This window comes from Haliotis asinina, unplaced genomic scaffold (genome assembly GCF_037392515.1).
Source record: "Haliotis asinina isolate JCU_RB_2024 unplaced genomic scaffold, JCU_Hal_asi_v2 scaffold_17, whole genome shotgun sequence".
NCBI lineage: Eukaryota > Metazoa > Mollusca > Gastropoda > Lepetellida > Haliotidae > Haliotis > Haliotis asinina.
The window spans coordinates 2,870,706-2,892,434 of NW_027133889.1; the positions used below are offsets into that span (position 1 = coordinate 2,870,706).

Genomic DNA, 21,729 nt, shown 5'->3' on the forward strand with positions numbered 1-21,729 from the left:
GAATACTAGCCATTTCTCTGGAACCGGTTATATAAATTTCCAAGACATGTATTCCCGGTCGATCACCAGCGGAATTATGGATGCAAATCAGCTCGTACAGAGAAATAGGCACAAAATTATGAGATAAATATATTTCCCCCTTGCTACTCTGATTTAGCCACCACCATTCAGTAACAGATAACTTTTCAGATATTAAAAGGTTAAATGAAACACAATTAACTATATGTAGTTATTATCTATTTAATATTTAGCAGACGAAAAGTCAACTTTACCCATTAAAAAAACACCGCACATTCCTTCGAATGATAAGACTGCAATTTCAGGCATAAGATACTGATATTCCACGCTAACCTTTAGTTAAGACGACGACAAATAGATGATTGGGGCATTGACAAACATTTTAGATATTCAACAATTTTGTTTTAAAAAAAACAGGAAAATGGCATTTGCTTCGTGAAATGGATCGGTGGTCCTAAACATATTTGCTCAGTATATTGTGTTGATTCAATTCGTTGGGATTGTACCTGTTCCCAAATCGAGTGTGCTATAACATTTCATGCGTGAACCGCACGGGGAAAATGAACTTCTCGATATTTATCAGACAACCTGTCTCCCTCTTGTTTCAAGTGGATTTTTCTGTGGGGCGTTCCCAAGTATGCAAAGTGGGGTCATTTGTCAGGTCGTGGATCATCTTATATGTATTTACCAGTAGAAGGTCGCGTCAGCCTTTGAGAGACCTATGACCGTCCAATCAATAGCGAGACGGTTAAATAGATTTAACCAATCAGACAACGGCTACTACTCAGGGACCGGAGGGACTTACAAATTATTCAGGTCACTGACACGGATGTCTCCACAAATATGAATCCGCATATAACACAGTTATTTGACCTGCAGTATATACGCTTTGCGGATTCTATTGACACGGTTACCATTAGCTAATATTTCCACAAGCTGGCATCCTTGAATATGGCCAAAAACATCATTTTCAGCGACTGTTTACTCACCGTTGTCATGGTTGTAACGTGCGTCGTGTGCATCACCCGGAAGCGATCGTTCCTCAAACAGCATTCGGAATCGTTCGGGTACGAACCTTTTCGAGATATAAAGTTCAAAAGGTACGTGCGAATGTCCACTTTCGCGATCTGGTAAGCTATGTTCTGATTGGTCAATCTCAAAGGTTACTTGACGCGACCTCCCATAAGGTTTTGTTAGACTCAGTAGTGGAGTGTAACGGAAAGTACCGAGGCTAAGTTTGCTTAAACTGTGTCTATGTTGGTCTATCATCTAATTTATAATACTGCCTTGAACATATCATTTTCACGATATATATCCTAATCCAAGTGACACAATCCATATGAGTCGATATCTGAGGAAATCATGCAATTATTTTGAAACAACCTTTCAGTCCAAATATATGTACAAAAAAGCACGACGTCACGAGATTATCTGCCTGATTATGAATTAATGACGTCCAAATGTGCTCTTCACAGGCGCGTAATGTTAATAGGAAGTAAAATGACATTTAACATGTCCATCCACAGCAATATTTATAACTAATTTAGAGCTACGCAGTGAGTACGGAAGGCATTGTCGATTTAATAAACATCAGTACAGTACATTGTGTGTGGAATATGGCGCGATGGTTAAACTGTCTTGACGAATGACAAGATGGGCAAAAACAGCCGTTGAGCAGTGATAAGCGACATCAAGGTCTGTTTCAACAAACAACGATATTATAATATCTAAATGAGTGAGTGAGTTTCGATCAGCGTCACTTGTAACGAGACCCGTGAATAGGGCTTCAGCAACCCACACTTGCCACGAAAAGGCGACTATGCTTGTCGTAAGAGGCGACTAAAAGGATCGGACGGTCAGGCTCGTTGACTTGGTTTGACACACGCCATCGATCCCGATGCTCATGCTGTTGATCACTGGATTGTCAGGTCCAGACCCTATCAATTACTGACCGAAGCTGGAATATTACTGGGGGCGGCTTAAAACTAAACTCAATCACTCACGACATTGTAGTTACATGACTGCACACACACATAACGTTAACGAAACAGATATAAACGACTCGTAACGTTGGTCACCAAAGAGCAAAATAAGGGTTCCAAAAGACATATTTGGTATTCCTAACACAAACCCATTGAACCCTGGAACAAGGAGGGGTCGGAACGCTCGGCAGGGAACATCTGTCTTACAATTTCAAACACTTTCGCAAATCATGCACATAATATTAGGTAATGTATTCAGGTGTGTGTGTGTGTGTGTGTGTGTGTGTGTGTGTGTGTGTGTGTGTGTGTGTGTGTGTGTGTGTGTGTGTGTGTGTGTGTGTGTTGTATGTAATGACAACGGCATTAATGCTTCTATATCATGATATCAATGTTTGTCACAGTCAAATACAATGCAAGCAATACTGATTTTGCGATGATCGACAAAGCATTTATTGTATTGCTTCATGCGAATTTCATCCACCTGTTGTAATCAAAATCCATAAACCCTTTCCACGTGCTGAATAAAACTCTACCGAAAGTAAAATCGACTGTAGATTCTGCTGATATCAGGAGTTTCTTAATTACGTTCAAAACGTGATGATTTCAAGTGTTCGCGAAACGGTGATCTGTTCGAACTACTGGGTCCGTCATAAACATATAAATTGGCAATTGTTGTTTGACAGTTTTATTAAGCTAAAGTGCACACGTATGACAATGTTCCCACTTACTTGGAATTCAGTCAGCTGTTCTAAAATAGATTTTGCATAATATCATAACATTCTAAACTGTTTAAAGGTATTGTAAAACATATTCGTATCACTGAAACGATTACTGGCATAAGTTCCATAATACTTTACGTCATATCGGCAATATCACAGCCACATAGTGACGAAAATACATGATGAAACTGTGTTAATTGACGAATTCTTTACAACAGTTTACGCTAAATACGCAGCTGTTCACATTCACGATATTTACACATGCTTTTCAGCAATTTGATGCATGATCCTCGTGAAGTTTATCTGAACAAAGCTTGCAGCTGGTTCCCCCCAAAAACTGTGGAAATGTATCTTCGATGTAACTAAATATAATAGTGAGTGCTTTAAGTGAGTCTAAACATTTAATGTAGATAGATAGATAAATAGACAGATAGATAGATAGATAGATAGATAGATAGATAGATAGATAGATAGACGTATATATAATATGTCCTCATACTGCTTAATCCTTTCATCAAAATTGGTAACTAATTCAAATTAATAACACATAAACGCGTACATACCAACATATTGTGTCTATTATTAAACTGACAAAAAGCAACTGGACAGATGTATTAAAAATGAAAACCAGAGGTTGTCACCACTCAAACCAAGACTGCAGATATTCATTCTTAAAACAACAACTACATTAGATTTCATTAAATGACATTTCTTGATTTGATTCATCATGCAGCAAGCACACATCAGTGTAACTAACTTTAAAACATTAAGTCAAGTGCATTGAAATGTCTGTCATGTCATACTCTTGTTTGACAGCAATATGGTACGAAATTGAAACAATATACTTTTACAGATACTTGGGACGTATCTGTTGTCTTATTAAATCATGTCTTATTGGCTTGTAACAATATAAATATATGGTTGTCAACACCAGCATACAATCTCTGCCCCATCCATGGCTTTAACATAAATTTGAGTAGCATATATATTTGCGTGGATGAATCATCAAATTCATGTTGAACTTCACGTTATGAATCTTGCTAAATATTCACATATTTTAATACATAATATATAATAATATATAATATATACGTAATATACATAATATACCTTTTGGTGTCAAAATCAGTGCAAATATACACATAGCAACATATTGTTTTAAGTGTGCAAGTGAGTTAAAATGTTACATTGTGTCGACAATATTACGGCAATGTAGCGACGAAAATTAGATAATGATTCAAAAATTATCTGTTGACAGAAGACAGTAACACAGGTGGGTATATCACAGTTCCAAAATAAAACCAAACAGACCATATTTAAAACATGAAGACAGTAGGTTCAACAGATTCATTCTTACCAATTAAAACCAGGCTACTAGCAAAAAGTTTGACCTCCTTACAGAGGATGAGGGGGACGTATTTAAGTGTGTGATAGCCAACATAAATCTCTCTATGTACATTAACAAATACAATAAACATTTATCCTAAAAGCACATCCTAAAATACATCAAACTATTTGTCAGAACGTGTAACGAGGCGTATGCTGAATGTGTTCAAGTATAATGAATTTGAAATTACTGGTTTGAAAAATATCCAATCAAAATATGGGACATGAACTAAGATAATGAGGCATATATGTTACGAAAATAACCTAATTACATCTGTTGTATGAAGACTCAGTGTCCTAATGAACACTACTTTCCACAAATATTACCTATGTTATTGGTTTCAATTACATATCCACAGTCACGGGGATTGTAGCACTAACTTTTCCCAAGGAGGCTAGGGAACATAAATGTACCCTATCTCACTGTCCTCAGATTGAGATATTCATGATAACACTGAGTAGGCTCTATGTTATAAACGAATATATTATATGGGCTCGGAACTTTTCCCAAGGAGGCTAGGGAACATAAATGTACCCTATCTCACTGATAAACAGTCCTCACACTGAGATATTCATGATAACATTGAGTAGGCTCTGTGCTATATACGAATAGATTATATGGGCTCGGAAAGTGATTCAGATTCTCGTCGCAGACGTTTATTACTTTCGTGAAATCCACTGGCTTGACAGTGGTGGCAAACCCAGAAGAAAGTCCATGTTCAACCGCCATAACATACATGTACACAGAGGACAAAACAATGTTGTTACACATCTTGTGTGAACTCGAGAAGGCTATCCAGATGAAAATACAACAGGGTGAATGATTTCAGTCAGTCTTGTCCTCTGATCAAAACAGCTACATTTTAGAGATCAGGGAGCTTTACATGAACATTAAAGGTCACATACAACCAAAAACTCAAACATAATTAAAACACAATTATTACTTATTCATGGTATATAACATACATTGCTGTATGTAAAAATTCAAATAAACAAAATTATAAGCGTACAATCTCGATTCAAAAGTGCAATATTTTGTACTTGGGCTTACTTCCCTCGAAAAGAAGCCAGTGGGAGACCGAACCCAGTCACAGCGGGTGGATGGGCACTCAAGTGTAACGATGGCTTCCGATTGGCTGGTTCATTTGCCGATACGCTGAGGGCTCATTGTGTGTACAGAAAGATGATCTGTTTGAGGGGCATTTTAGAATTATGGCGAGTCACAAGAGCGTAATATTCTTTACGGATAACAACTTCATTTATTGTACTTGATTCACCGTTTCAGTATGGATTCATATACAGTTGTCAAACAAAATCATGTAACTAGAAGAAGGTGTTATCCATAAAGAATGTATATAGAGATTTTGGGTTTTGTAAGTACATGGTCTCTGAATTTCCGTTCGATCCAATCAAAAATCATATCAGTAGAGATGGTGAACTCTTTACTGGAAACTGTCACTGTCCAAGTAAAAACAGGACTTGAAATTGACAAAAGTTTGCACCAGTTTCCATCCGATCTAGTCATTGGAGAAAAATGGATGTAGTTTGTTTGCACACTACAGACATAAAACATGTCATGTGTATAAGTATCACACCTGCCTAATTGCATAATGTGGCAGAGACAGGACTCGGATGCAGGAGTCAAAACTCAATTTATTTTGTTTATGGCGTATAGTTCAAATACCATGTGGTCAGTGATTGAAGCCGTGTATGTTGTCTTAGCAGACAGCAGGCAGACACATAGGTGTCAATAAACCAGACACTGAGCTTTCTCTGTGACACAGACTGCTTACCACAATCAACAAGTTGTTTTTACGTGACGACTAGATTATTTAAACAACCAAGATTAGACTGCTGCTCAAGACCTCATACTCCGGGCATACATACTGTTTCAAGTTCCGCGAAACTATTCACTGCGCATGCGTTATGGGCGCAGCGTAGCACAGCTGTTGAAACCACTGCACATACAGAGTCGGTACCTCTCCATCTCTGTTCTCTCGCCAGTTCTTGCAACATCACATAGGAACTGCCACGTGCAAGTGAAGTAGAAAACAGTTCCATATTCACAACACGTATGTTGATGTTTGGTTTCGCACCAGCCTCTTCATAGTATAAGTCACATAATGATAATAATAATCAATTCATCTTCAAAATATTCTGTGATGCCTTCTGATTACACCGGGGGCAGAAACGCTTGGAGCCATACCGACTTTCACCTATTGAATAGACATGCCCTGTAATTGCAAGAATAGTCACTGAATAATAAAACATGACTCCATACTACTCTATGAAAACATCTCCCCTTGTAGAACAGTGCAATGCACTGACATTCCAGAAAATAATATATCCAGTAGAACGTTTCTCGTCCTACGAGACTATATGACCTAAAGGACAAGGTATGATAAGGGTGGTTTTTGGCCCACTAACAGAATTGGCTGAAAACATGTTATTTGTTTAGAGACAAGTTAGCTTTGCATAAAAATGCTATATTTTATATGTTCTGAGGTGTAATTTTACTGCAGTGGGGGCCCAGAATGGGTTTTATCAGTTCCCATGAAAAATAACACAAAGTCTGAAATATCAGTGTGCCATAATGGCTTATTTACAACTGTCATTTTATTTACATACAAATTACCGCAGTTTTACGACAGGTAGTCATGCTGAAAAACATATCAATGTCAATCATACTGTTTTAACCACAAGGGGCCCAATTAGGGTTGCAAAACACTGTTAATTCAATTACTTGCCAATTGTGTCCCCAAAACTCAGTCATTATTCACAGCATTCTTTGCAAATGTAATCCATGGGTTCATTGTACAACATGTAAGCATGATGACAAACATGTTGTACTAAGAATCACAGGGGCCTGATTTGGGTAAAGCTACATTTTGGGCACAGTTTCATTCCAGCTAGTAAGTGTTACAAGTCAGCATTTACAACCAGTTTTAGCAAATATACAGTTATCATCTCAATCATCATATGTTAATACAATAGGCAACCATGTTGCACTAAAAATCACAGGTCTTGACCTCAAAGGGGACCATTTCAGGTGAAATTTCATTGTAAGTGCAGGTTCATATCAACACCATGCAAGTGTTAAAGTCAGTATTCAAAAGACTTCACAGAGTAATTATTCACTACTTATCCACTTTAAAGATAAAAAACATCCACTATTACTTTTCATTCACACAGTCATCAATCTCAGTATGTGATTCACTCTCAAGGACTGCAGTATTCAAAAGTGTATAAACCTAAAGTAGATCAAAATATCTAAAATATGAATTTAAAATATTGGGAACAAAGGCAACTGACTTGAAAAGGTGAATGGTCAGTGTGTCTCAAGAAAAGATTTACATGATGTTAATTAAAGCTTATTTCACCAGTGTTGTAACATAGATTACCAAACTTATGAAAACAAATTACAATATTTGGATTTGATGCGAAACAGTTTAATTAAACATTGTAGACTTGATAAACAAACTTTGAAAAAAAGAAAGAAAAGTTACATGGATTTGAACTTGCATGTCTGATAACAAAAAAGTCCACTGTTGCAACCATTAGGCTACATAATCCTTTGCCTCCCAGTGTGAATTTAAGCTTAGATATTACACTTTACAACTATGTATGACTTGACGTCAGCTTGTGTTCATCATCTGCTAGACCTTGATACAGTGTTCTTATTCTAGCTAAAAAATCCTTTTCATACAGTTAAGTGTAGTCATTTTGGTTAAATCTAATATGTCATTGAAAACATCAAGGTACATAAGGTCTTGGAAAATCCATATGTTTATATATGGCAATCCTGTTGAATGACAGTGTTATTTTGACAGTAACAGGGGATTCAAAGGTGTTTGATACACAGATGATAGAAAAACTATGATCAAATTCTTACATAATAACAAAGATTCTCACCTTTACAGTACTGCTTGATCATATTTTGAAAATCTTCATACATCTTCTTACTTTTCTAGCAGAGACCAACAACCCAAAACCAATGTTTACCTCTCATAAATCAGCCTTGTGAGTGCCTTATGATATTGAAAATTTTAATAAAGATGTTTGATATGTGTATTTTAGATAACAAAACCATTCAAAATATAATGTATCATGGCACAGATGTGTAAATGTGATGGATTGTTTTTAAAGATGTTAGTTTATGTCAATGTTTATTTTTTGAGATGTTGTATGGGGCAATTTCATAAACCGCAAAAATGTACTTTTTTAAAGATTTTGATGTGAGCAAAAGCGTGACCCACCACAATTTTTTAGGTGTGCATTCTAATTTACTCTCTTCATATGTGGTGAAAAAATTGGGATGGGTCACGCTTTTGCTCACACTTTTCTACCACTCTGAAAATCAGAAAATGTAGGTTTCTAGAAGATATTGTAAAATATGTTAACTTTGAGGTCTTCAAAGAGGAAAACTAACAACACTAAAAACATAAAAATGCAATTGGAGGTAACTTCAACAATTAGTTTAGCTCCTTTTATGCTAAAATTATTGTGTTGTAAAATTTTGATAATCATGACATGTTGTGGGCCAATAATGGCCTCTGTCATACCTTGTCCTTTAGTTGATGTTTCTCGAACAGATACATAATATTAGTCATGCATGTTCAATTTTCATCGACTTTACATCATTTGCCTGCATACTATAGATGATGCTTTTACCAACGAGCAAACAAGAACATATAATCTAAGATCACAAACTTAAACTATGATCAGTGGACACCAATCATGACCTGTTTGATTATGTGTCATAATATCTAACATGTTTCCAGGTTCTGGGTGACTAATTGTAGATCCATGCAATAAAGACCAAACATCATTCCTGCTCTCCCCCTCATCTGTTCAAAACAAAATGGAGATGTCCAGGCGCGTTATAAAAGCTACGGAAGCAATCTCGTATATAATAACGCAAATGGAATGATATGCATGGGTAATTTGTTACAGAAATATCAAGGTGTAATTAACAGAAAATCAGTTGTTATGAAAAAACAACAAAGGAATGTTACTTATTTCGTTTTAAGATCTCAAACTTTATACTTACCATGGCAACAGGACAGCCAGTGACCAGATGCAATTCCAGTTGTTGGCGTAATCATCACCTTTGTGTTGTCAATCTCCTCTGAGAAGTTGATGTTTACGATACCCCAAAGTCTGTCAAATATTCTTTCAACCCTGAGTTGTTTTTCACCTGAGTACGATTTGCCAGAAACAAGGATGTCTTTCAGAATCAGCATGTAACCATGTATGTCACTGTCTTTAGATTTGGCACCGAGAAGAAATTCTAAGTCCAACATGTGAATAATCATTTTGTGTCTAAGCAGTTCTTTCTGAGCATCTGATTCCTCTTGCCTGCTGAAGGCTTGTCTTCGTATCAACAGCCATTTGCGGAATAGTTCAGTCTCCTTAATGGTCAGATCGATACAGTCAGCCACGCCTTCTAAACCGACAAAACGATCATATTCATCGGTAATCTTTGTAAGCTCATCTAAGAGAGTAAACTGGTTTTGTAGTGCAGTGAGACCTGCCACAGTGTTGGTAAATCCTTGACGCAGCATCATTTCTTTTGTATTTCCCTCGCATTCTTCATCCTTCAGCACTTCAATCATCATCCTTTCTTCTGTGTCCAGAACCATTTCTGCCTGTCCATTGCACTGCCTTTTGACAACATCCACTTTTCTGAGTATGGAATTGATTACATTGCCATACCTCATATTGTATCTGATTACTGTCTTACATTGCGGGCATTCCTTCAGTTTGATTTGGTCTGATGTAGATTCCATAAGCCTGTCTAGGCTAGTAATTTCCACAATATGCCCGCAGTCTTCCAGGAAAATGAATCTTGCATTCGGCTTTCCGCTCACACTGCTTACTACAGCAGCGTTGCAAAATCTGCACTGTTTTGGGCATGGTTCGCCACACAAGCCAATACACTGGTGTTCACAGGGTAGTTTCTTCTTGCATGGTTCATTGCAGGGTGGTCTGTTACAAGGCTCATAGCAGAGCGAAGTGCATTTGAAATGTTCACATTTCCATTCACAGGGAGCACTGCATGGTTCACAAATTTCACCACAAAATTTAGGACACCTTTTGTGAGGACAGCGATTTTCACATGCCATCCTACAAGGAGGACAGTGTGAACACTTAGAGCCACAATCATGGCCACAGATCAGTATTTCCTTGCACATCTTCTGGCATGGTACATGAAGCCTTCCTTCATGACACCTGTAGCAGTTACCTTCACAACTGTGTCCACAGTCAAGGGTCTCACCACATCTGACGTTACATTCTTCCGTGTCTTTGTTAATGCATAAGACCTCCTTCTCATGTCCACATCTAAATGTCTTCTTAATTGTTGTTGTGCACCGATGTGCTTTCCCACAAGCTTCTCCACATATGTGCCCACAGTCAAGACGCGTTTCGCAATTTGCATGACACGGGAATTCTTGTGGATCCTGGAAACATGGGACGGTCTGCTCGTGGCCACAAGATGGGATGATCTTTTGAACAGGCACCACACATGGTTCACACTTTTCGTGACACAGTCGTGGACATGGATGACCTTTGCTGCACAGTTTCTCACAGTCATTCTTACACGAGAATGTGCTCGGATCCTGGAAACATGGAACTATCTGTTCATGGCCACAAGATGGGATGACCTTTTGAACAGGCACCACACATGGTTCACATTTCTCATGACACAGTCGAGGACATGAATGACCTTTGCTGCACAGTTTCTCACAAACATTTATACAGGAGAATGTGTTTGGATCCTGGAAACATGGGACGATCTGCTCGTGGCCACAAGACGGGACGATCTTTTGAAGTGGCACCACACATGGTCCACATTTCTCGTGGCATGGTTGTGGGCATGGATGCCCTTTACTGCAAAGTATCTTAGTACAAGACCTCATACAAAGGTATTCCTTGTGTTCAGGGTCATAGGGATGGCAATATTTTGAACAAACATGACCACATTTAAGTTTAAACGCACATGGCTTAAGGCAACCTCCATCAGGAGCCTTTTTAAAATCGTTTGGACATTTAACCCTGATTCCGGTTCCTCCCTGATGGTTTTGGCAATACAAGTGCAAGATAGGTCCAACCTGCTTCTTTTTGTTCAAATCTTCCAAGATATCTTTCCAGAGTAAACTCTGCGTAGCAAGCATCTCAAAGTTGCCTATAACAAAGAGCCCCATTCTTGCGCGAGACAAAGCTACACAGATGCGGTTTTCGATTTTCAGAAATCCCACACTTCCTTCAGGATTGCTTCTGACAAGAGACAACAGAACTATATCATTTTCTTCACCTTGGTAGTTGTCAACAACTGTCAGCTTCACATCTGGGAAATTACCCTTCCTCATTAACTTCCTTATTTTGTGCTGCTGTCCTGCATATGTTGTAAGGACGGTGATTTGTGAATGGTCATATCCTTGCTTTAACAGGTAACTACACAAAGCAACAACATAGACTGCTTCATATTCATTGGAATGGCTAATCATATGTTCATCAGTCTCTTCTTGATTTCTGTGATCTATGAAGAACATGTTGGTAGAAATACCCTTCACGTTTTCGTAATCAAACACAGATGGATGATCCTCAAGTTTGGGATAAATGTGGCGCAACAATGATGATATCTCTGGTCTCATTCTGTGTTGAAGAGAGAGAGTGTCACAGTGAATCCCATTTGACACCATCCTCTCAAACAAGGACAAATCAAGGTGGTACCGTTTTGCCAAGTTGTAAACGGTTGGGTTTGGCCTCAGTTGTTTGTGGTCTCCAATGAGTATCAGATGTTCACACTTCTTGCTCAAAGTACTGATGATGTGTCCCTCAAGAACCTCAGCTGCTTCCTCTACTATGATGATTCTAGGCCCAATCTTGGCAAGCATTCGTCGATGCCGAGCTGCTGCTGTTGTTGTCATGCCAATCACTGAGGCATCTTGCAATAACTGGCTGTCCTCCTCCTCTTGTAATTCCTTTAACTCTGTCAAATCATTGTTGTACCACTCTTCATAGATCCGAATTCTTCTTTCGAGCCTTTCGCAAAATGTGAACACCCAATATCTGTACAGTCGCCACCTGTCACGCATAGACAGACTCCATGGTTCACCAGTTCGTTCTGCTTCATCTTCTGCCATTCGCTCAGATGACCTAAGTTGTCCTAGGATGCGTTGTTTCACATTTTTTCTTTTGCATTTGAGAAACTGGAAGCCATAGATGGTCACATTCGAAGCAGACGAACTTTTACGTTCTGACGTACCAAAAGGAACATTGTTGTCTTTTTGATGATTATCCTTTGAACTCTCTTCAAAGGATGGCCCAATATTTGCAAAACCACCGGTTTCATATATTTCTGTCTTCTCTGTCTCATCTGCTGCGTTCCCATCTTCTGACACGTCTTTTTTGTCCATTTTTCCTTCAGCTGAAAATACATCATGGGGCAAATGTGCAGTAGCTTCAATTTTTCCCACTCCAAGCCATTCTTGCATAACACATGCAGGTAATTCCACTTCATGGCCAAGTTCCAATTCAAGGTCTGTGAGTTTGCTCTTCATCCCATTCAGCAACTTGTCATAAGACATATGCATGTATGGACAAAGAATGTCCTCATGTAATACTGTCTCTCTTGCATTCTTCAGTTTCACATATGCATCCTCTAGCACTACTTGAAACCATTCTATGGCTTTTCTGCGTTCCCATCTGACACGCTTCATGTTTTTGCTTCGTTCTTTCAACCTTATAACGTTTAGTGAGTAGTCTTCAAGGCATTCTTTTGAAATCCTACTGCCAACTCTGATGACCCCTTCTCTTTGAAAGCTAATGATTCCTTCAAGGAATTGATCCAAAGCATGATTTGTATAGCACACAATCAACATGGGCTTCTTCCATTGATGGCTATTACGGAGCAGAGCTTTGGCAATCTTCAGACCTATAAAAGTTTTGCCTGTTCCTGGTGGACCTTGTATGATTGAAAATTCTTTGGTCAAGGCTTTCCTCAAAGATTCATACTGTGGCGGATTCAAAAGGAGAGTGTCTGCAGTAGGCCAATCTTCGTCTTTCAAAATGTTCACAACTGTAGCAGATTCATAAGGAAAATTGTCCATATGTTCAGACAAAGCTTTTACTCTCAGTGATTGCAAGTCATATAATGATGATCCAGTACATCTTGTTAGGTGTCTTGGCGAATCCTGACTGGTGTCACAGTGAATTATATACTTTTCAAAAGGAAGTTCCCCCTCTTGAATCTCTTGCAAAGCTTTGAGCACATGGCGATAGGCTTCGAAGAAAGCAGTTGTTTCAACCATGGTATATTTCTTGTCATATCCTATTTGACCAAATTCAATTGATACATCTACGATCCCTGATCTTAGAAGTTTGGAATCTCTGTCAGTAATAGTGGCAAGGATAAATGTCTCAAAGTTATCTGGCAGCAGGCACACTAACGAACCATAGATGAGATTCTTGGAGTCTTCCCACACCATCTCCTGCAGACCGTTTACATCAAAGTGCAGTCTGTGCAATATTCCACTGGCTGAATAAACTTTGCTACAAATTTGTACGCCATGATATGCTCGGACGTCATTTATCCTCTGTCCTTGTTTTAACTTGGTGTTTCCAGCAACAGCCCCAATACCATCCCTCAATGGACCGACAAAATCTTCTTTGAGGAGTCGAAACTGGACATCCAGATAATGGTCAAGATTCTTGTAACCACCAATGGTTTTGTTCTTTCTAAGGAATATTTCCTCCTTACCATAGATATCACTGGTACTTGGTAGAATGGATAAAGCTCTAAAATCATCAGGCGGTTCTCTCTCTATATCCTCTTTTTTAACTGTCACTGATTTCTGAAGAGCTGAATATTTCATTTTCTGGAGTTCACTCAAGTTAGAAACAATTTCGTCATCAACGATATTGGATTTTCCTTGCAGCTTTTGGGTTACCAATATCAACTGTTCTTCCAAGCCAAGTACCTTTACTTTCATAAAGGCATGTGGCAGTCGAATGTACAATTCACAAAGAATGGTTGTCAGATCCTTTAGGAAGCATCGACTTTTGTCTTCTTCTGTTAGATGTGTATCAAGTAGCACCAAAATATGTGAAACATGTTCATAGAAGTTAGACTCGTGTACAGCTAGTAGCAGTTTACTGACATTGCTGGACTCAGTTCTGCATTGGATGCCCTGTGCTATGAGACTTACAAATGTATACACAGCATCAGGTTGAAGAGTAGGTCGATCCATCAAACTATGTATTCTTGAATTCAATAACAACAGAATAGTAGAAGGATCCTTATCTGTCAGTTCTTTGAGCTGGGACAAAACCAGACCAGCGGAGTTTTCATATCTTTGGATACTTGTTCCTTTTACATTTTTTTCACGCTGTCCTTTTTCTCTGTCTGTGGGAATTTCCCCTTTCATATCTACTCCCTCAGAACATCGATCTCTCCCATTGCCTGTTCTTGTAGACCCAGGTGTGTATTGTCTTGCTTGTCCGCATGAGTGTACTTCCCGTGCTTTGAAGCCAATATGCTGTTTGATATTTGGTCCCTCAGGACACCGATCCCTCCAATTTCGTGTTCTTGCCGAATCGACTGGGCCTTGTTGGCTATGTCCATCTGAGTTTGTTTCCCGGGGCTCAAAGCCAATATGCTGTTGGTTATTTGGTCGGCCAGGACACCGATCCCTCCAGTTGTCTGTACTTGTAGCATCAACTGGGCCTTGTTGGCTATGTCCATCTGAGTTTGTTTCCCGGGGCTCAAAGCCAATATGCTGTTGGTTATTTGGTCGGCCAGGACACCGATCCCTCCAGTTGTCTGTACTTGTAGCATCAACTGGGCCTTGTTGGCTATTTCCATCTGAATTTCCTTCCCGAGTTTTAAAGCCTATATGCTGCTTGTTATTTGGTCCGCCAGGACACCGATCCCTCCAGTTGTCTGTACTTGTAGCATCAACTGGGCCTTGTTGGCTATTTCCATCTGAATTTGCTTCCCGAGTTTTAAAGCCTATATGCTTCTTGTTATTAGGTCCGCCAGGACACCGATCCCTCCAGTTGTCTGTACTTGTAGCATCAGCTGGGCCTTGTTGGCTATTTCCATCTGAAGTTGCTTCCCGGGTTTTAAAGCCTATGTGCTTCTTGTTATTAGGTCCGCCAGGACACCGATTCCTCCAGTTGTCTGTACTTGTAGCATCAACTGGGCCTTGTTGGCTATTTCCATCTGAATTTGCTTCCCGGGTTTTAAAGCCTATATGCTTCTTGTTATTTAGACCGCCAGGACACCGATTCCTCCAGTTGTCTGTACTTGTAGCATCAACTGGGCCTTGTTGGCTATTTCCATCTGAATTTACTTCCCGGGTTTTAAAGCCTATATGCTGCATCTTATTTGGTCCGCCAGGACACCGATCCCTCCAGTTGTCTGTACTTGTAGAATCAACTGTGCCTTGGTTTCCATCTGTGGGTCTGTCAAGCTTTTTGAAACCCACATCTTGTTCAGTATCTGCTCCCTGGTATTGTCGAACTCTCCAATTGTTTGCCCTTACGTAGTTGCCTCCAACTTTCCCTGTGTTTCCGTCTAAAGGTGTTTTCTTGAAACCATTCTGATTGCTGTGTGGACTACGAGAATCTCTGTCTCTCCAATCGCTTAGACTCTTGCATTCTGTATTCCCCCGACCCGTGTGGTTATCTCTGTGCAATTCCAAGTCTTTGAAACCGGCATGACGTTGGATACCTGCTTCACCGCTCCAAGTGCCTGTTCTATCAAACTGTCTGCCTCTTTCGTTCAAATCTCCTTCTGCTCTTCTGACACTCTGATTTTTATCTTCACATGTTCCCCCTCCTTTATCTGGTTGTGCTGCGACACACCTAATTGTTAAAAAGGGACATATGTAAACGTATTTCTGGAAAATGGCGTTTAGAATATTGTGTAATGGCGTATTTCGGCTATGTCAGGACGGACTGAATCTTGATCAATAATCCATGGGGTGATGTGAAGACACGGAGGTCAGAAACAAAGTGATTTTTATGCTGCTTTTGGCAATAGTCCAGCAATAGCATGGCGGAGAACACCAGATATGGACTTCAAACATCGAACCAGGGGTTTCAGCATTAACGGTTAAAACACCTGCAGTCCCCATCCCATTAATAAACATCAACTGGGTGTGTTAGGCCTGTTAAAACACATTTTTCAAACGTTTTCGAAAATTTGCACCGGGGTAATTCCATGAGATCCAAACACATCAGTTAAGCTGAAATACTTTTTATACGTAAATACAGGCAATACACAAATTCAGAAATGCTTTACAGAAAACGCTTTTTATTTTACCTTCCATCAGTTATCGCATCCCCAGTCTCCCTTTCCATCACTTTCCGTTCCTCCTGTGAATCTAGTGTATAAAGGATATGTATATTATGTTTGTATCAGATAATTATAGTCAGTCTGAAACGTGTCACATTTCCCTAAGACAAATCGAGAAAACAAAGAATGATAACTATAAAACAAAACCACCCATTTTCCACATTTCGTATTAACTACAATCAAACCATAAACCTACCTTATCAATTATTTTAACGTCTTCTTGAGCAGAGACATATGCTAGTTTACATTGTAGCATAACGTGGTGACAGCTTTACAAACAAAAGTATGAATTACTAGCGTATCGTTGGAATTTGTTTCTTTTCAATGTCATACATTCTTAAAAGATAGTATTTTTTCAAAACAAATAGAAACAGAGGAAAACACCAGCTTCGGTCGCCAAATCTGAAAGACAGCAGATGTTTCAGAGTCTTATCCATGATGTCAAATACCATTGATATATACACCTGGAAATTAATCAAGCAACACCCCAATTTTTTCTATTGGAGCAACTTTGAAGTGTTCTGACAATCAAAATATGCCGGGTTGATATAGTTTGACACTTTTTTATTCAACAGACGATCTCTGACAAACAACTTAAAGGGAAAAAGTATCAAGACTTTGCTTTATTGCAACGAAATCCAAATTCTTAAAACTGTCTTAAATTCATGAAAAAATGGACACAATTTACTATTCATCCACAGACGTTGTTGTCAGGTGTATTAACACAAATGTCACATGGAAAGAAAGAACAGTCATCTGAGAGTCTGCACACCGACTTTCATCAATATCTAGTGTGTCCTCCCTGCGCACGCACCACCGATTCCAGACGCCTCCTCATTCCTTGGATGAGTCTCCGGATCTGATTCTGGGGGATCCTGTTCCACTCCTCATGCAGGGCAGCCGTCAATTCGTTGAGATTATGGACTGGTGGGTCTCTCTGCCTCACACGACGGCCAATAAAGTCCCACAAATGTTCAATGGGGTTGAGGTCAGGGCTCATGGCAGGCCATGGAATTCTGTCAATTGCATTTTGCCGCAAAAAATCATTTACAGCATGCGCCCTGTGAGGTCTAGCATTGTCGTCCATAAATATGGGTCTCGTTGCCAGAGGATGGTTCTCAAAATGAGGTACCACAGCCCTGTCAAGAACCTCCTGTTGGTAACGAACACCGTTAAGGTTGCCACGGATGGTAATGATATCCAACTTGCAGTTCATGGAAATGCACCCCCATACCATAACGGAACCTCCCCCAAAGGCCACAGTCTCCTGGATGTTCCGTGGAGCCATTGCTGTGTTCCTCTGCCTCCAGACCCGAGTACGACCGTCCACCATGTGCAGCAAGAACCGGCTCTCATCTGAGAAATGGACCTTCCTCCAAGAGGCAATGTTCCAGTGCAAACGGTCATTACACCAGGCCAGTCGGGCTGCCTTATGGGCTGGAGACAGTCTGGGTCGCTTGATTGGCCTCCTTGCCCGGTATCCTGCAGCTTTCAGACGATTCCGAACAGTCCTGTTCGAGATGGGTCTCCCTGGAAGCCACTCCTGTCTCAACCGAGAGCTCGAGTCGAAGGACCTGCGCCGTACAAGTCTCAGTAAAGCTCTGTCCTCCCGGACTGTGGTCTTCCTGGGTCTTCCTGGTCTAGGCAGGTCTTTAACTTCATTAGTGGCCCGGTATTTTTTCAAAAGTTTTGAAATTATGGAATGATGTCGTCCGATTTGAGTCCCGATTTGTCTTAGAGACATACCAGCATTCCTCATGCCGATTATTTGCCAACGAGTGGCCTCTGATAATTTCCTACGTGCCATGACATTGAAATGAATGAAAAACCGAATGCAATCGACAACCTGCGCTTGTAAACACCCCAGGGAAAAAGTGCATTTTTCGAAAGTTGAGGTTAAAGCAATGCACGTGCGCTGTGCAAGCTTCACGCGCGTCATATCAACCCATGAAAAGCTCATGCTGTATGTCAATACATCAAAATTGAATAATCAATCATCAAAATTACTTCGTTAAACTTTGTTAAGTTTTTATGTGTCTTTGAATTTGGTGTTGCTTAATTAATTTCCATATGTATATATGACCTAGTACCTGGTACTAGTTATGATAAAGCATAAAACCATCGATGGTTACAGGAATCTTGACCAATATCTGGATCTCCAAATCTGAAATACAACTGATGGTTTTAGAGATCTATCCGTAATACCAAATGCCATTGACATATATGCTAAAGGACATGTTCCTGAGGAAGAACAAAACCATCGGTGGTTGCAAGAACCTTGACAATTTCCTGGATGTACAGTTTCCACTCCTCAAAGAAGAGGACAACAGCTTTGACCATCATTTGTTTAGCAAGAGTTTGAAGTTCCCTTTTCTTTTATGTCTAGGTCGCCACCATATCGCAGAGAGATTTAAGTTATGAGAAGGTATACGAAACTTAATAATATAATATTCACCAACTAAGCTACATGCGTATTATTCACAGTTGGATCAATACGATACAACCCATCCATAACTGGTAATGCTCTCGCATGGCAACGATATCAAAGGACATAACAATGGGCGATCGTTTGGTTGCGAGTCGGTGGACTCTCCTTTTAAAATGACGGTTCAACGTCTCGTTTCCGGTCTGGTTCCCGACTCAATGTGCGCTGCGACAACTTGATACATGTAAAGACAGAACCCAGCTTACGCGTTGCCTTGGTCACCTTCACTAACAAAAAATATCTTTTACGACGAAAAGCCACTAACTTACACGTTTTGCTCTGCTTTTTGTTGAGAAAAGCATCGTTCGTTTAAATTTCCAAATGCTGAACGAATTGACAGGATAGAAGATAACGGGGAAAACGACATGAAAAATTAGTATATTATCACCGAATTTCCGACGACAGAACACGAAGCCGTGCCAGTCTCGGGTGCCGTGACATCTATGAAATAATGAAAATTCTTACGAATAGTTCCTATACTACCACCGATCTTAATATAAAATAATTCGGAGATGCACCTCCATCGCATGAGTATCCCCTGAAAGTTCTTTATCGAGAATTTTTTTATTATTACAAATCCCTGACAACTGAAGAAATTCCGTATAGAATGCAAAAGTTAGTAAGAAACACATAAATTTGGTTTAGAGCATCAGTTCCTCACTCATCTGAATCCATTTTGGTTTTAAATTTCGGTTCTGACACTGCCGCACATTTTTATGTATACGTATACAAGTGCCATACACGTAAGCAAGTAGTCGGTTGCATCAGAAACACCAGTCATCATAGCTTGAAATAAAATATTTACCCCTTGTGAAATATGTCCATCAGTCAGTGTTGTGAGTCATTTTATATATGTCAATTTATTGATTCATTTCTTACAAGAGTTTTCATCACTTAAAGCTCTTAATATAACTAGTCATTTACAGAGACTTAAAAATTCCGGCCATGTGTATGGTAGAATTACATTACATATGTGTTTCTTGATTTGATAACATTAAATGGACAAAATTTATTTCCCATGACAGATCATGTACCATCTAACTTTACTTATCTAACTTTCTGATTTTCATTCAACAGTCCTTAAAGAAAACTTTATATTATGTCTGTTTGTTAGGAATTAACCCAGAAAATGTTTCCGATGACATACATTTAAATTAAATCCCACAAACTATTCTATGAAGTTATGTTTATGAATTTATTCATATTGTTACAAATTTAACACATAATATGTACAATGACTGAATAAAGTCGTTTATTACTATAAGGGTAACGCTATTTTTCAGGGCATTATCATTTGCAGAAGCCCGAGGTGTTTCATTAACTGCCCGAGGAGCTAAAATGAATAAAAACAGCGGCATCGGTTTAGAAGCATTTACTGCCAACAACAAAACGACGGAGGTCACTGACACACATTTTACAAATATAGACATGTCATAGAACAACACAGATGACGTCACTATTGTGAGTGACGACATTTGACCTTGACCTTTGCTCATACTACCAGCCGCCATTGTTTTCAGTGATCAACAACGTAAGACTTCAAGTCGATATTTTCATTGCTGTATGTTGTCATTTATGGTACAATTGTTATGGCTGGCACAGGCCCCCACAATGTAGCCGCAGTTTCTATCAATTTGTGTTGGAAGTAATAAACAGAATACAAAAGTCGCTTCCATGAAATACCAGTTTCATTAAACTCATGAAAGATTTTGTATCGAACTTGCTTACGCTCGTGTGATACCAAATCATTTACACGTTTAACAAAAATGGTATTACACGGAGGGACGTATCGTATGTGTAATGTAACATGCACCAACATACCACTAACTGATAGAATTACAACATTACAGTGCATATTTAATATAAAGCAGGAAAAGCTATTGGCGAGCGGACGCTTTAACCACCAGATTACGCAGGGTCTATCTGGCTGTAGTAGCCTATACACTAACTCACAGATTCAAAATCAGAATCAGGAAGCTTGCAGTGACACTAGCTTTGTTATTTAGAAACTAGCACAAGCAAAGCGAGGACAAATAAAAGTGATATACACGGTTAAGTCTGCGACCAGTCCACATACCTGTTTCACAACATGTTCTATTCTGTTGCTCTTGTCAACAGACTTTTGACACCACTCTTGTTATCAGGGTAAATTTCCTGGAATTCCTATGACGTCATCTCACTATCCAGGAATTACAGCTACTTTCTGTTTAAGTCAAGCAATCTGTGTTTTCTTCAGGGGCGGTGCAGGAGCCTAGTGGTTAAAGCGTTGGAGACTTGGGTTCGATTCTCCACATGGGTACAGCGTGTGAAGTCCACGATATTTCTGGAATTTTGCTAAGAACGGTTTAAAACCAAACTCATTCGCTGACTATCCTGCATAATGCATCGTGTTTCCAAAAATAGAAACAGAAACTGCAGCCTGTTTTCGAGGACTTCGTGTGAGCGTCTTGTGAAGTGAGTGAGTGAGTGAGTGTTGGCAATATCACTGCCATGTAGACCTTCACGGAAATAGCAAGAGTAACAGTGCCATATAAGCATCATCCAAAGTCATTCGTTTAGTGTTTAGAGTATGCTTTTACAATGTTTAGCTATATTCGCGCAACATCACGCGGGGGCGGGGGCACCAAAATGGGCACTACACACTGCACCCATCTGGAGGATCGAAATCGTGGCTACTGCTTGACGAGCGAGCGATTTACCCACTAGCACGCCCCATTGCCTCGCCCTACAGCTAAACAGCTTCACAGGACAACGGTACAATGTGAATGGATTTGC

The 21,729-nt window shown here is 39.5% G+C and overlaps 1 protein-coding gene across 1 annotated transcript; it reads right to left on the reverse strand.

Annotated features, from left to right (window-relative positions):
- Positions 1–5,777: 5,777 nt before the first annotated feature.
- Positions 5,778–21,729, reverse strand: LOC137269822 (NFX1-type zinc finger-containing protein 1-like). The gene is made up of 5 exons (XM_067803658.1): positions 21,032–21,729; positions 16,437–16,497; positions 10,771–15,976; positions 9,156–10,611; positions 5,778–6,339 (listed from the first exon to the last, which is right to left on the reverse strand). Exons 2-5 carry the CDS (start codon positions 16,472–16,474, stop codon positions 6,242–6,244), a joined length of 6,798 nt encoding a protein of 2,265 aa, XP_067659759.1. The 5' UTR covers positions 16,475–16,497; positions 21,032–21,729; the 3' UTR covers positions 5,778–6,241.

What these genes read in the sequence shown, in the direction of transcription:
- LOC137269822 (XM_067803658.1), bottom strand. Translation starts at nt 16,474, where the DNA reads ATGGAAAGGGAGACTGGGGATGCGATAACTGATGGAAG. An exon ending in GATGCGATAACTGATGGAAG is followed by an intron (nt 15,977 to 16,436) that starts GTAAAATAAAAA and finishes TTTAACAATTAG; the next exon opens with GTGTGTCGCAGCACAACCAG. An exon ending in CTGGCTGTCCTGTTGCCATG is followed by an intron (nt 6,340 to 9,155) that starts GTAAGTATAAAG and finishes TTGCAATTACAG; the next exon opens with GGCATGTCTATTCAATAGGT.